Below are 15,743 nucleotides of genomic sequence, written 5' to 3'. Positions count from 1 at the left end.
GGTTACTGATTAGCTTGCCTACCTGCAGTTCTCAGCGTTCATGCAAAGCACGCTGTGAGAAGAAGATGGGGGGTAGTTTAGACGTGGACTCTTCCATGCTAACTCGGTCTCACAGTGTATGTTTGATAGGCCAAAAGTCAGGCCTCTGTAGTTCAAGCTGAATCAGTTTTGAACCAGATAGTACCCCATACAGCTCAATATCTGAAAATCTCTTGTCAAGGTGACAAAAACATAAGGGAGCCTGTTGCAAGATGAGCTCCAGTGCCCCTCCCTACCCATCTGGCCCACTGAGTGCTCTGGCCGCCCAAGTCCCAGTTGGAACCTGTGCCCCTGCTCCTGGAGCCCGGGTCACAAGCCTTCTTCCATTCATTGCTAAGACACTGGGTATTGTCCCCATCCCAAAGAGGATTAGCAGGCCCCGAAGACATCTGCCAAAAGACAAAACAGCCCACCCATCTATGTATCTCCACAGGGATGTGGGTCACATGGGGGTATCCATAAGTTAGGATTTGTACATTTCAATTTATTCAAATCTATTTATAAAAGAACTATAAGAAATAATAATGAGGTGGAGAGAGAAACAGCAAGTAGAGAGATAGAGGAAATAAGAATGTAGATAGTTGGTACAGCTGGGTATTAGGTATACGTGGTTCATTATATTTTTCTGTTTTACTGTATGTACATGTTGGAAATTTTCCACAGTAAAAGTTTTAAAATCTATTCCACCCATCTAACAATTCATACAAGGGAGATGCCACCTTCATGGGGTCTGGATTGCTGGCAGACGTCTCTTCCGTCTTGGGAGAGGCTGGTAGCAACATTCCTGCAGGGTCTGCCTGAGATGCAAACATCTATTCCTATGGGCAAGTTGCTGCAACTTTTGCGACTCCACCAAAAACCGCCTTCCCCAAAGTGTTCCTTTGAATGTGGGGGACAGTGGCACTGGGGGGGGGGCGTGAGGTGGAGCTGACCTCCACTGCAGGGCGGGGCAGGCTCCTGGGAATCTTCGCCCGCTGCCTCAGGGGACGCCAGGAGGGAGGGGCGGGGAGAGGTTCGGTGGAGAGCTCTCCAGAGGGAAGAGAGCAGTGGAGTTTGGGTCCATAGGCTGCCAGATAAAAACGGGACGCCCAGTTAAATGTGAACTTTAGATACACAGTGAATAATGTTTTTAGTATACATTATGTCACACGAAATATTTAGGACATATGCATTCTAAAAATATTATTCATTGTTTTGAAACTCAAATTTAACTGGGCATCCTGTATTTTCATCCTCTAAATCTGACAACTTGGTTTCCAAGCCTGTTCTGTAAAAGGTGTAAGAAGTCCCTGCACAAGGGAAAAGAGCTGACGAGGAAGAAGCTGCAGGGCTGTTGGCTTAAAGTACTCTCCAGTCCAGAGGGTCTGGTCTCAAGCATGAGGACAAGAGGGCCGGCCCCGTGCCTTAGCGGTTAAGTGCGCGCTCTGCTACTGGCAGCCCCGGTTCAGATCCCGGGTGCGCACTGACGCACTGCTTCTCCGGCCATGCTGAGACTGTGTCCCACATACAGCAACTAGAAGGATGTGCAACTATGACACACAACTATCTACTGCGGCTTTGGGGGAAAAAAAAGGAGGAGGATTGGCAATAGATATTAACTCAAAGCCGGTCTTCCTCAGCAAAAAAAAAAAAAAAAGAGGAGGATTAGCATGGATGTTAGCTCAGGGCTGATCTTCCTCACCAAAAAAAAAAAAAAATGAGGACAAGAATCCACATTCAATGTCAGAGTTTCTACGGCCCTCTTGATTGCCTTGTGTTAGAAGGGATTTTACCCTGTCCATGTTTCCACAGAACCTTTCAAAAATAATGCCCACAACAGAATCAAGCCAGCAATGTCTAAACTGAAAGTACCTGGAATTCTTGAAGCATCTCTAGGATATCTCTTTCTTCCTTCTTTCTGATTTTTGTTTAAAATGTGCTTTTTGATAAATATTTCTAATTATATTTTGTTTTCTTGGTTTTGTTAAATTACTAATATTGCAGTATCCTGTTTAGACTCCCATTTTTATCACAAATAGAGAGGATGTGGATCTGTATTACCAGTGGAGGCTGGACTGAGAACCCAAATATCCCTCCGTAGGTGGTCACCCATCCTCCCCTTGAACAATACCTCCAGCACAGGAGGTTCACCACCTCCCGCCACATTCCGTCCCATTGTTGGGATGTGTCCTAGTCCATCTGGGCTGCTATACCACAATGCCACAGACTGGTGGCTTATCACCTGCGGAAGTTTATTGCTCACCCTTCTGGAGGCTGGGAGTCTGAGATCAGGGTGCCAGCGTGGTCTTGGGAGCCCTCTTAGGGTCACAGACTTCTCGTTATCTCCTCACAGGGTGGAAGGGGCTGGGGAGCTCTGTGGGGTCTCTTTTATAAGAGCACTAATCCCATTCCTGAGGCTCCACTCTCGAGACCGAATCACCTCCCAAAGCCCTCTCCTGCTAATACCATTGCTTTTTGGGGTTAGGATTCAACGTATGAATTTTGGGGGGATGCATTCAGACCATAGCAGAATGTAATTGTTAGAAACGCTCAGTTCCTTCACTGAGCTGAGACCTAGCTCCTGATGGCAATATGCAGTGAAGGAAATGACACGCCAGGCTGGCCAGGCTGGAGGTGCACGGGGCTCGAGTCCTGGCACCACCACGTTCTAGCTGTGTGACTGTGAGTTAATCACTTAACCTGTCTGAATCTCACCTTCCACCTATGTAAAAGGGAGTTAATTATTCCTTCCCTTCTCACAGGGTGGTCATCAGCATCAAACGTGATGAATGATATAAATGTGCTTTTTAAAAAACTTGATTTAAAAAGCAATGACCTGACAGGGGACAGGTGATTTACATACATTATCTTAATCATCACAAAGTAGGTATTATGGTCCCCATTTTGCAGTGGAGAAAACGTGCTTCATACAAATTAATGTGTTTCTGGGCTGGCCCTGAGGCATAGTGGTTAAGTGCACGTGCTCTGCTGCTGGCGACCCGGGTTCGGATCCCGGGCGCGCACCGACACACTGCTTGTCAGGCCATGCTGTGGTGGCATCCCATATAAAGTGGAGGAAGGTGGGCACGGATGTTAGCTCAGGGCCAGTCTTCTTCAGCAAAAAGAGGAGGATTGGCATGGATGTTAGCTCACGGCTGATCTTCCTCACACACACACAAACACACTAAATAAATAAAAATAATAATTTTAAAAAATTAATGTGTTTGTTAGTCAGTCAAGGAGGCAGGCCTCAAACCCAAGTCAGTTTTGACCCCCAAGCCTGGAGTGAGGCCTCAGCGCCTGCGCTCCCCTCCAGGCTGCTGGTGATGATACCTTCTTTCTACGTCCCGTGTGTGTGTGTGTGTGTGTGTGCGCGCGCGCGCGCATGTGTGTGCGTGTATGTGTGTACCTCATCTAATAGGAAGAAGAGGCTGGCGCAACTCTACCGGCAATCTGCCTGCTTCTCCCTGCTGTGGCGGATCTATAGCTTAAATTATTGCTTTCACTACAAGTATTACAGCCAGCTGGCAGCTACGATGCAAGTGAACACCGCCCTGGAAACTCACGATGATTTCCAGGTAGGCTATTTTTGTAGCTGCTTTTTAAATTTCTGAGTCTCATTTGGAGTGAAAGCCAACTGGGAGTCAAAATCATGAGGATATAACAAAAGCCTCTGGCCGGATGGCTCTGCGGAGGCCAGCAGTTCTCAAACATTTTGGATCCAGGATCACAATAATTATTGAGGACATCAAATAACTGTTATTTCTATGGGTTGTAGCTATTGATATTATCATATAAGAAGCAAAAACTGAGATATTTAAAAAATATTTTGAAAAGTAAAAGTAATAAACCCATTACATATTAACATAATTAATATTTTCATTGGAAAAAAAAAGGTATTTCCCCAAAGAAAATATTTAGTGAGAAGAGTGGCATGTATTAACTTTTTGCAAATATCTTAGTGTCTGACTTCACAGAAGACAGCTAGATTCTCCATCTGCTTCTACCTTCACTCCCTTGCAATATCACACAACTATCCCCTGGAAAGTCCACTCTGTACTCGTGGGAGAATGAGGGTGAAAACAGAAAATGTTAAAGGATAATTCTTTTTAAAAAGATAAAATCATGACTCACACAAATGAGTCATTGAACTCATTAATTGATGAGAGAGCTAGGAAGGTGTGAGAACCGGTTCCAAGGAAAATTCAGTTTATGAATGGATGAAAACTAGTCGAGTCACAGGGCGATAACCACTTTTATTCCACTGACATTAACATTTCTGTGAAAAAGGAGCATTCCCAGTGTTGTCAGTTCTCTACAGCATACAGAGTTGTCAGATAGCCCAAAGACAACGAAAGGCACAGATAACCTCATGAGTGAACTAGACAGGACACCTACTAAGGTTTCTGTTTTGGCTCATTTCAAAGTCTTTCACTATTTTTCCTGACACAAGTAGTGCCTTGATGTTATGAAACTAGATTTGACCTCTTCGTGTACTCCCTGAAAGGTAGCAGGGACCCCTAGGGGTCCCGGGACCACCTGGGGAGAATCACTAGTTTAGGTCATAAACTGGGAAGTCTTTGATTAGATGAGGAAAACTCTAGGAGACAAGATTAAGAAAGAATTAAGCTAAATCCAGCTCATACAATGAAAGTGACCTGGTTCCTTTATAAAAGCACATCAAGTCTGGGTTTCTTCTGGGGCAGTAACTTCCTCCTGGGGTCGTTCATGATCAAGAATTAAGGGCAATGGTTGAGTAGCACTGTCAATGTTGGAGGAGCTTAACTTCCTAGCCAGGAGTCTGTCCCCAGCATTAGTTCCTTGGATAAAGCCCATCAAATTGGGCCTCTGCCTATATGCCATCCTCCTCTCCTCGCTCCCTGGGCCACTAATGGACCTCTTTTGGTTCCTCAAACACATAAATTCAATCCTATCTCAGGGTCTTTGCACTTGATGTTTCCCCTGCCTGGAGTGCTCATCCCCTGACCTTTCCTGGGCTCTCTGCTCATCGGCTTGACGGTCACCTCCTCAGTGAGACCTTCCTTGACCACTAACCCATTCTCTCTCTAGTCTGTCACCCTATTTTAGTAGCTCTTACTACCATCCAACATTTTTTTGCTCCTTTGTTAGTGTGTGGTCTGCGTCCTCTACTAGCCTGTAAACTCCATGAGAGCAGGGACCTTGTCTGTTATCTTGTCCACATCCTGAGCTTCTAGAACAGTGTCTGGCACACAGTAGGTGCTCAACAAATATTTATTGAATGAAATGCTGTACTTCTACTCCATACTGGGGGCTATCTCCTAAAAACATCAAGAAATCATTAAGCTAGGGGGCAGGGGAGGACAAGATGGAAAAGTCAAAATTGGAAAGTGAATCCAAAGACGCTTGTTACCAAGATGGCTGTGACTGAGGGCAGAACAGCAGGGAAAGTGCTCCCCTGGGTGTTCAGGAGCAGATGAGGAGCTCAGTGTAAGATGACAGAAAGAACCAGAATGAGCGCCGAGAGAGCAGTTTCCAGGGCTCCACCTGTCTGCAGTGTGACCGCTAGCAAGCCACATAACCTCCCAACTCTATATTTTCCCCACAGAGTCTAGCAGTTGGACTCAGGGCTCTTGGTCCAAATCCAAGAAGCCCTAGGCTTTACTGTAGCTTCAGATTTTTCATTTGCCTGACAATCCTCTCTCCTCCACCACCATTTCCGGTTCTCCCTCCCTTCTGGTAGCATTATCTGAGACGTTCTAAACTAGGAATAAAGGAATTCCTCAGGATTGACTTTATAGTTTAACAAATACCCACAGAATTGCCTATAACACAGAACTTCTGGACTGGTTATTTTGTGCAATTTGAGCAATTCCAGGGGAAAAAAAGTCCCCTCCCCCAAAATACCCTGCCCCCCCAACTACCCTCAGTGCCCAACACTTCTCCGATTGGGGATGCTTCTTCAGAGGAACTCCTTTCTCTTCACCCTTCTCTAAGCATTTACATTCTGAAGCAACGTTAATGATCATTTTATTATTTTTTATATTTATTATTTTTTTGTGAGGAAGATCAGCACTGAGCTAACATCTGATGCCAATCCTTCTCTTTTTGCTGAGGAAGATTGGCCCTGAGCTAACATCCGTGCCCATCTTCCTCTACTTTATATGGGACACCGCCATAGTATGGCTCTATAAGCAGTGCATCGGTGCGCGCCTGGGATCCGAACCAGCAAACCCTGGGCCGCCGCAGCGGAGCGCGAACACTTAACCACTCGCGCCACCGGGCCGGCCCCTGATGATCATTTTAAAGAGTTGTTTCAAGAGTAACCAACTTCTCTTAAATCTCCCAATTAAGTTTAGAACTAGTTCTTACATTTTTCATAAACAAACCAAACCAACTTTCCTTTATTGTTAAATAACAAAAGTAACACATGCTTGTTATAACAAATTGAATAGCATAGAAATTCATAAAGTAAAAGAAAAAGTCAAGTCCCTCTCATCTCTCAAATCTCCCTCCAACTCCAACAGATAGGTGACTGCTGTTGACACTTGGGAGTGAATCCTTCCAGGCTTTTTGCTATGTAATCATATATCCACATATAAGATATTGCTTTTATTTTTCACCAAAATTAAGATTCTTATATTTTGTTTAAGGACTCTGTGGGCATGAGAGGCCATTGAGATTGTCCTGGATGCTCCAGTAAATAAGGGGCAGAAACCCAGTTTAATTCCTGTATCTAAAAGCCCATGGCTTGGCCAGATGACCAGCTCCACTCCCAAGCTCAATCGACTTGTTTCCTGGCAGACACTGGGTGACGTCCCTGGGCTTTCAGCTGTGGGTTCCATCTCAGTCTTGCCCCTTCTCTCCTCCACTGCTGCCATTTCAGATCATTAAGGCCTACCTGGACTATTCGCTGCACCACCAGCTGGCTGGCTACCAGGGCGTGTGGTTCAAGTACGAAGTCATGGCCATGGAGCAGATCTTCAACCTCCCCCTGAAAGGCGAGGGCATTGAAATCGTGACATATGTGGCTGATACACTGGGCTACATCAAGCTCATAATGGGTCACTTGGACTTGGCCTATGACTTAGGTAAGGGCTGGCTGGGCAAGAAGGGATATGCAGATGCAAGTAACACCCAGAAATATACTGGAATTGTTTTCTTCCCAGGCTCTCGAGCCTACGAGATGCGGGCGCTGCTCCGGAATCCCAACGAACACTATATAGTCCTCTGCTGGCTCAGTAAATGTCTCTTCCTGAAAACCAGGTATTTATCTTAAAGCATTTTCCAAGAGTAGGGGGAGGAAGCCATAGTAATTGCGTGTTCTGAGCTCACTGTACCCTGGCCGTAGGGTAGGGAAGGCAGCAGGCTTTACAGTGAGATGATATAACTGATTATCCTTTGGATACCACTGCTCCTTGCGCGGAATTCTTTCACATGCATCATCTCTAATCTGGTTGCTCTGGCCGGTGTCCGGAGGAGACTCTGACAGTCGTCTCCACTGTGGGAATCAGGCCTCCAGCACTGCTAGGTGGCGGGAAAGGGACCAGTCTCACAGGGAAGGCAAAGGCTCTGAGAACAGCAACCAGGGCCAGAGGCCCTGGACGACTTGGCCTGACTCCGGTCACCCTGATACTGAGGTCCACGAGAGAACAGTTGGAACAAAGAGCCAGTTTGAGATTCGGGATGGGTCTGAAGGCTGTCGAGGGTCACATTTGCTCCTGGATTACCTGGAGGACCGAGGACAGACCAGGACTGAACTTCGTCCTCTCCTCCCCGCCGCTTTTCAGTCCCACCACCTTCCCTTTTCCGCAGACACAAGCAATTGATCCAGGTGCTGAGGTCGCTGTGGGATCTCTCTACAGCAGAAGAGCACATCTTCAGCAAGGCCTTTTTCTATTTTGTCTGCCTGGACATCATGCTTTATTCAGGTAAGTGTGGCTTTGGAACTTACAAGAAATTGGGGCGTGGCACTGTGTTGGTGTGGTGTGGCAGCTCTCAGGGCTGGGGCTTTGAGACCGCTAGGTTTCTGGCTGGAGAGGCGCAGGGGGCAGGGAAGGAGAGAGCCTGGTGTTATGAGCTGAGGAACCATCTAGAAGGGGCAAGGATTATAAAGGACCACCAAGGAGGAGAATTTAGCCTGGAGGAACCTGTGGGGTATAAAGCTGCCAGTTAAAGTGTCCGATCAATTTACACACAAGTGGTAGTGACTGACGGTGTCTTACTATGTGCCTTTTATCAGGGGATCTAATTTCTAGCAAGATATTCTTAGAGACTTCATGCTTTAGAATGAAGGCTCAGGCTGCTAATGGTAAGGGTTCTAGGCATTGGTAGCTGCTGGTGATTTGGAAAACAAGCTATTTCCTAATAACCTTCAGGTTACACCAAGGAGGCAGCCGTCAGTGTCCATACTAAACTGGAGGGGCAACCTGGGCGTTCTTTTCCCAAGACATGTTTTGAAAGGGGTCGCTGGTATTGCTGCCAACGAGGGAAGCATGGGCGGGAAGATGGAGAAGTCGCAGACTGCACTAAGGCAGACTCCAGCAGGGCTCCGGCAGGGAGGGCTGGTTTAAACCCCACGCCTGCCCAGTCAAGTTTGTGGAATTGTATCGTATATGCGTAAACTTCCAAAAAAGCTGGGACTCAGCAGATACAGGGCAGTGCAGACACATGTTTGTTGCAGTACAGGGCCCTTTGGATCATAAAGTGATCAGAGACTGAGGCCTCTGCCCACAGTGGGAGATTCTCCTGGAAGCTACCAGGCCAGCAAGATGACCACCCCCCCCACCACCAGCAACGTTCTCCTGTCCCTCTCTTTTGTAGGCTTTGTTTATAGGACATTTGAGGAATGTTTGGAATTCATACACCAAAATGAAGACCACAGAGTCCTCCAGTTCCAAAGTGGAATCCTCCTGGGACTTTATTCGTGTATTGCTGTCTGGTAACGATGTATTACTATCACTGCATTCCCAAATTTGACAATGTTGAATTGTGAATAAGAGTTCTATGAGATTTAAAAAAAAAAGGAAAGAAAGTAAAAGTGTTTATAATTTATACTTGTGGCAGATGGAAGGCGTCAGAGGGGATTTATACTGAAAGACACCTTAGGGGTCCCCTAGTTCATCCCCCTCGACCAAGGCCGGAGAGTGATGCTGCCTCAACTGTATTCAATGCCACAAGCATTTAATACGTACATATCCCGTGGTACTCGAGATGAATAAGAAAGGAAGACTTGCTTCTGAGGAGTCTTGGGGTTTGAGGGAGACTAATAAATAGCACCACTGGCCCACCCCCACCCCAGAATCTGATCATATCGGAAAACATTGTTGAGAGAGCTGATGTTGGAGGATGTGGCTTCTATCTGCAGGCAAGTGGCCTTCCTAGTGTTGGACCCCAGGATTAGACTTACCCGCTCAGCAGCACGCAGTTCTGGAAAACTGCGGGTCGGGTCTCCCCGTCGAGGCAGGCCTCTTTCCACCGCATGGCAGCGAGAAGAGCAGTACTGTGCTCCCCGTGGGCCTCACTGGCTCTCCAGATGAAGCAGAGGGGCAGAGACTGAGCTGCACTTGCCTAATTCCTCTCCCAAAGTCCCAACCCGCTAAGTCACTGCTTATCACGGAGGAGGGAGTGAGGCAGGGAAAGAGACCAGAGCTTTCTCACAGGGAAGGAAACTTCAGGACCCAGGAGGAAGGATTCCCCTGGACCCCATTCACACATGAAGCCTGAGACTTAATCCCTTTAACCCATTAGGTTTTTACTCAGTAAGCCTCAACTATGGCCTTACCTTCAAGGAAGTGGATCAACAGTAAGCCTCCTGAATATTAATTAAATTACTTCCAAGACTGAAAGTCACTTCTTATTCTACTTCCCATTTCAAAGTATATATGCAGCTGTGTTGTCCAATATTCAGAGATTTTATGACGAGATTAAATGACAATCTGAAGACATTCCCATATAAAGTGCCACAAACTAGAGCAGTTCCAAATTTGAATAGAACTCTTATTATAGCAATCCTTGGGAGAAATTAAAATCTGAAAATTAATTACCCTTGCCAGTTAAAGTCCAAAGAAATGAAAGTTCAAAGTCAAATTAACTTGCCCATGCGAGTTAAAGTTCAAGGAATCTAAAGGCCAAAAATCATCCTAATTTCTTATCCTACCCTGTCTCACCTGGAGAGTTCTTTCAACAGTGGTGGCCTAGGCCAAGGCACCTCACACTTGAGTGGGCACAGCAATCACCTGGAGGGCTTAACTTAGAGATTGCTGGCCCCACCCCCAGAGTCTGTCTGATTCAGGAGATCTGGGGGGACCAGAGAGCTTGCAGGTCTAAGGAGCACTCAGGTGCACTGATGATGCAATCTGTGGCCCGCACTTTGAGTAGGATGGGCCTAGGCCACCTCTCTTTGGGACTGGAGCAATTTCTTCCAGCCATGGAGTTTACAGCTCCAAGTGTCTCATCTACCTCACTTTTAAAGAGTCCCCAGAGTTAAATAAATGGTGGCTAATATGGCCCAAGTGTTCCCAAGGATTCTGTTCATCTCAAACCATCAAAAAATTCTATTCTGTCCTTGTTCCACATCATATAATTTCCTCTAGGTAGGCAGGCGGCAGGCTTCCAGAGGCCTGGGTACTGGGAGCTACACCTCCAGAGAGAGTATTTCAGAAAATCAGCCCATTCCCAGGGCGATACTGATTTTTCTTTTTCTTCTGTGGTGGTGCAGGTATGCCAGACTTCAGGAATGGGACAAGTTTCACATATTTTCTAAGAGAGCTAAAAATCTAGTGCCAAGAAGAACCCCGACGGCTCTTTACTGTGAAGGGATCAGTAGATACACGGAGGGGCAAGTTCTCTACCTTCAAAAGCAAATTGAAGAACAATCTGAGAATGCTCAAGACAGTGGAGTTGAGCTACTCAAGGTGAGGCTCATCCTCTGGCTTCTGGGATAAATCACGCCTTAAATGGATTTCTACCTACCTCCTGTGATAATTATTTTCTCTGATTACAGAATGTATACATGTTTATAGTACAAGTTTGTGAAGGCAACCCCGTCCCCAAATTAGAAGAAAATATAAATTGCCCATAAACGTACTACTCAGAGAGAACCACTTTTTGTGTGTGTGTGTGTGAGGAAGATTGGCCCTGAGCTAACATCTATGCCAGTCTTCCTCTATTTTTCGTATGTGGGATGCAACCACAGCATGGCTTGATGAGTGTTGTGTAGGTCCGTGCCCAGGATCTGAACCCATGGATGCCAGGCTGCCAAAGTGGAGTGCGAGAACTTAACCGCTATGCCACTGGGCCAGCCCTGAGAACCACTTTTTACATATTGAGACATCACCTTTCAAGTTTTTTCTATGTGTGTGCATGCATTTCCATTTTTTAAACTTGCATTAAATAAAATACAATTTCCTGTCATTAAATTGCTTTCTACACCACTAGTTAAAAGGAAGCATAGTATTTTATTGTACAGATATACTATTAGATTACATTGCCAAACTATTCTTGGATAGAACTTTTCTGTAGTCTTTTACTGCTATGCCTGTAATAGACATCTTACTGGATAAATCTTTGCACACAGAAAGGGTAAATATTCAGCGATATATGGAGTAAGCACCAGGTACTAGGCGCTGCGCTACGAGTGAGCATATTCGCCCTGGTGCCTGCCTCCCAGAGCTGACGGCCTCTGTGGGCGAGCCCCCTCCAAGAAGGCAGGGCTGAACCTCTGCCGGCAGCTTGACACTTGCTTGCCTTGTTCTCCTGAAAGCTGAGCGCAGGTGTATTAGTTTTCTATTGCTGTGTCCCCAGTTGCCACCAGCTTAACAGCTTAGACAACACCCGCTTCTTATCTCACAGTTTGGCGGGTCAGAAGTCTGGATGGGGTTGACTGGGTTCCCGGCTTAGGGTCTTATGAAGCTAAACTCCAGGTGTCGGCCGAGCTAGGGAAGAATCTGCTTCCGAATTCCTTCAGGTTGTTGCCAGAATCCAGATGCTGATGACTTTAAGGCACATCCCTATTTCAGAGATGTTAAAATGTTTCAAAACAAGGCATCTTGGGACCAGTGAGGTATAGTAGCTCATTTATCCTCTGGACACCATCGTGAGGTCGATCTTTCTCACTCCCGCTGTGTAGAAGAGAAAGTCTTAGATTTGCCCAGCGGGAGCCCCCTCACTACCACTCACACCACGCACAGCCTCAGGATCTCTTCCTGCAGTCTGCTGACACAGCTCACTAAACCACTGCCTCCAAAGACACAGAAGCTCTTTGTCGTCACTGCTCGGCGTGCACCCTTTGACATGGAACACGTTTATATTCCTGATTCATACAGCGTTCTACTGGCTCTCACTCAGGATGTGGGAACTGCTTGGTTATAAAAAAGCATTCTTTTGTTTTGTGTAATTATGTATTACGTATAATTTATGTAATTTTTGTGTATTATGTAATTTGTTTCATGTAATTTGATAGAGTAAATGTCTTTACTTAAGAAAATAACTTATGAGGGATTTCAGACATGCTTGACTCCATGTTGTTCAGAAAAAATAGATTTTTGCCCACATTACACGTGATTTAATTTATTCCAACATTCTGTTTTTCCTTTCAAATACTGGGTATATTACATATGACAAGTAAGTTGGCTGTCATTATCACTTTTAAATGTTGATTGAGTACTCATAAAGGTGTACCACACTTTTGGCCAAGTTGATGTATGAAAATCCAGATAGATAAGTTAGCAAGTGATTAAAAGAAAGCACGTCTTTATTTAATGAGTTGTAAAGTGATAAAATTCACTTATCGCAAAGACAGTCAGGTGAAAAATACAACAGGTGCTACTGGGATTGCAACAAAGAAGCACTCTCTCTGCACTCAAGGAGTTTGTAATTTACCTGAGTTCGACAAGGGGGTGAGGTGGGAAGCCTGGGGATGGGAGGGGGTGGGGGATAGGAAGTAGAAAGAATACAAGGACACAGATGAATCAGCATCAAACTCTGTATGTCCCACAGTACACAGAACAATACCTTGTACACAGTAGAGGTTTAATTTCTTCAATAAATAATTGATGCACTAAAAAGACATGTAACAGGTTAGTCAGGAAAAAGTGTTTTAATTCATTTCTATAATAGTGAAGTAAATGCAATAAAACATCATTTTGTTGACAATTAGCAGACACGAGAGAAGACGCACTCGTACTCTGAAGGGCTCTCATGAACTTTCTAGAGCGTTCTGACAAAATGCATAAATATCATTAAAATATGCACATCATTTAACTCTCCTCCTGGGAATTATCCTAAAGAAATAATCAGATGGCAAACAAAAATTTATCTATAAATGTGTTGATCTCAGGTTTATAGTATTAAAAAAACTAGAAGAAAATAGAAACTATATGCCCTTCAAAAAGAAGACGGTTAAGTTAGAAATGCTACGTTTAAATATTGGGATATTTCACATAACAAAGTCTGAATTTCTGACTCTTCTTTTAAAAATTGGAGTATCTGGTGACTCTAGGCCCGTGCTCCTAAAGGGCAGCTATTGGCTGGAATTGACGAGGGGTGACACTTGGATGGGGCGCACCTTCTCCCATAGGACATAATCCCCCTGCTCCTTATGCTACATCCAGCCTGCTTATTTATGTTACCTGCTGGCTCCTGTCAGCACTGGAATGTGTGAGCCCTGAAGTAAAAGAATTATGTTACCAGAAAATGTTCATAACGGGATGCTAAATGAGAAAAACAATATTCCCCTCCTGTGTGATTAGCCTGATCCAGTTGCGGGGGATGTGAGCACGTGTGTATGTGTGTCAGGGAGCAACAGAGAAACAGAGAAGTGGGAAAGCATGTACCCAAATGTTAAAAGTATTTCTTTCTGGGTACTAGGGTTATGGGTGAGTCTTACTTTTTTTTTGCCCTTTTCATTTTTTCCCTAAATTTTGAACAATTAACTTATATTGCTTTGGTAATCAAAAGAAACTGTTTTTTTCAAAGTGGTTGCAGAGAAGGGTTCATGAGCCCACCCATACCACAGTCGTGGTCTAAGTAGACCACCAGGCCTCCTCCACCTGGCGTCTGCCATCTTATCTCCCCCACTTCCTATGTACGTCTCTGTAACGTACTGTTTCACTTGATTGCTCACATCCTTGAAATATTCCCAAATCATCTGTGGAGGAAAACACTGCCATCACAGACCCCTTTCTGATTCTGATACGCTGTTTTTTCTTTAGAACTTGGAGAATCTGGTGGCTCAAAATACCACTGGCCCCGTCTTCTACCCGAGGCTCTACCACCTGATGGCCTATGTCTGCTTACTATTGGGAGACGGGCAGAACTGCGACCTCTTCCTGCGCACGGCCTTACAGCTCTCTGACACACAGGGGAATGTGCTGGAGAAGTGCTGGCTCAACATGAGCAACGTATGTACCCTGGGCTAGCGAGCTGGGGTGGGGGAGGCTCACGCTCCTGGGGAAGCCCCAGGAACCTACTGCCTGGTCAGGTTTCACCAGGCGCACAAGTCCATCACAGGCCTTTCTGGACTCTTACTGACACGAGTGACAAGTCCATCGTTCAGGCGTGTGCACCTCCTCTTCCCCTCAGTTCTCATGGGATGGCCCCCTCCTCCACATCCCCCGTAGCAAGATCTCTGCCCTCTCTCATGGCCCTCACCACTTTCCACTCTCTTACATTCGTGTGCACGGCTTTCCTCCCCTCGAGAATGTGAACGCTCAGGAGGCAAAACCACACTTGGTGTCTAGCACAGCACCTTGTGCTCAGTATTTGCCGAATAAGTGAACGGACGTAGGCGTCCACGTGTTTACTTAAAGAGTCATGTGTCCGCACCCTAGTTTGGGCAGCAAAATTCAGTATTTGTCTCTGGGTACACAGTTTTAAAAGCTCAAGGACATTTGACCATTTCTGTTTCGGACCAGTCTTGATCACACAATCAGAGATTTCTGGTTAATTCTCTGTCCTCTTTCCCTCCTCTCAGGAATGGTGGCACTCAAGCTCTGAGTTCACGGAAGATCAATGGCTTCAAACAGTCTCGAGTCTCCCATCGTGGGAGAAAATTGTATCAGGCGAGGTAACCATGCAGGATATTCAGAAAAACAAATTCCTGATGAGAGTTAAGGTCCTGGACAATCCTTTCTAACATTTCGTGGAAGAGAATAAAAGTTCTAGTGAGACTCATTCTCTCGTGATGATCCTTTATTGCCTTTCTCTGTAGCCAGCACCTCCAGGTTCCTACATCCTCTCTTCTGCTCCAGACACAGAACCAGACGTGTTGGTTTCTTCTGCTTCTCGAGGGTCACACGGGGTCGGCAGCGTCCTGCTTTACTTTCTCCAGCTTTTCGCAAATTGCCTTTGCCTTTCTTGTTGTTTTAGCTTGACCCGTTTATTTCAGCCCATGCAAAATTGTATCATATGGAAAAATATTAATATCAAAATGGTACATGTTGTGACAGATACATTTCCAGTTAATCTATTAAACTGAAAATGCTTATTTTTAAATGTCCAGTTGCTCAATCTTTTGTATGTAGTGCGGTATCACAAATAGCAAATTCTCGTCACGGTCTGTAGGGCAAGATTTGACAAGACAGATTTTTGTAGTGCCTGTCTGCAGCTCCTAAGGCCCCTCTCACCACGTGCATCAAATATCTGCAGAAGTAAAATTTCAAAAACTGCAATATTAGTAATTTTGATATGGATATCTTTTGCATGCTAAGAGTTTATACATTTTTATATTTAAGAAAGAAATAGCA

At 45.3% G+C, this 15,743-nt stretch overlaps 1 protein-coding gene across 1 annotated transcript in view; it reads left to right on the top strand.

Annotated features, from left to right (window-relative positions):
- The window catches only part of ADCY10 (adenylate cyclase 10), a 71,888-nt gene extending 56,436 nt beyond the window's left edge, over nucleotides 1-15,452 (top strand). Inside the window, exons 25-32 of the mRNA XM_087437573.1 lie at nucleotides 3,440-3,596; nucleotides 6,884-7,088; nucleotides 7,167-7,263; nucleotides 7,813-7,928; nucleotides 8,821-8,938; nucleotides 10,718-10,913; nucleotides 14,211-14,399; nucleotides 14,972-15,452. Coding sequence (XP_087293699.1) covers nucleotides 3,440-3,596; nucleotides 6,884-7,088; nucleotides 7,167-7,263; nucleotides 7,813-7,928; nucleotides 8,821-8,938; nucleotides 10,718-10,913; nucleotides 14,211-14,399; nucleotides 14,972-15,133 — 1,240 coding nt within the window. The 3' untranslated portion in view covers nucleotides 15,134-15,452. The remainder of the gene's footprint in view (nucleotides 1-3,439; nucleotides 3,597-6,883; nucleotides 7,089-7,166; nucleotides 7,264-7,812; nucleotides 7,929-8,820; nucleotides 8,939-10,717; nucleotides 10,914-14,210; nucleotides 14,400-14,971) is intronic.
- The last annotated feature ends 291 nt before the right edge of the window (nucleotides 15,453-15,743 follow it).

The sequence above is a fragment of the Ceratotherium simum genome, chromosome 2 (assembly GCF_057802395.1).
Source record: "Ceratotherium simum simum isolate JZ-2026a chromosome 2, ASM5780239v1, whole genome shotgun sequence".
Lineage (NCBI taxonomy): Eukaryota > Metazoa > Chordata > Mammalia > Perissodactyla > Rhinocerotidae > Ceratotherium > Ceratotherium simum.
This window is presented reverse-complemented; position numbering and strand designations above follow the sequence as displayed.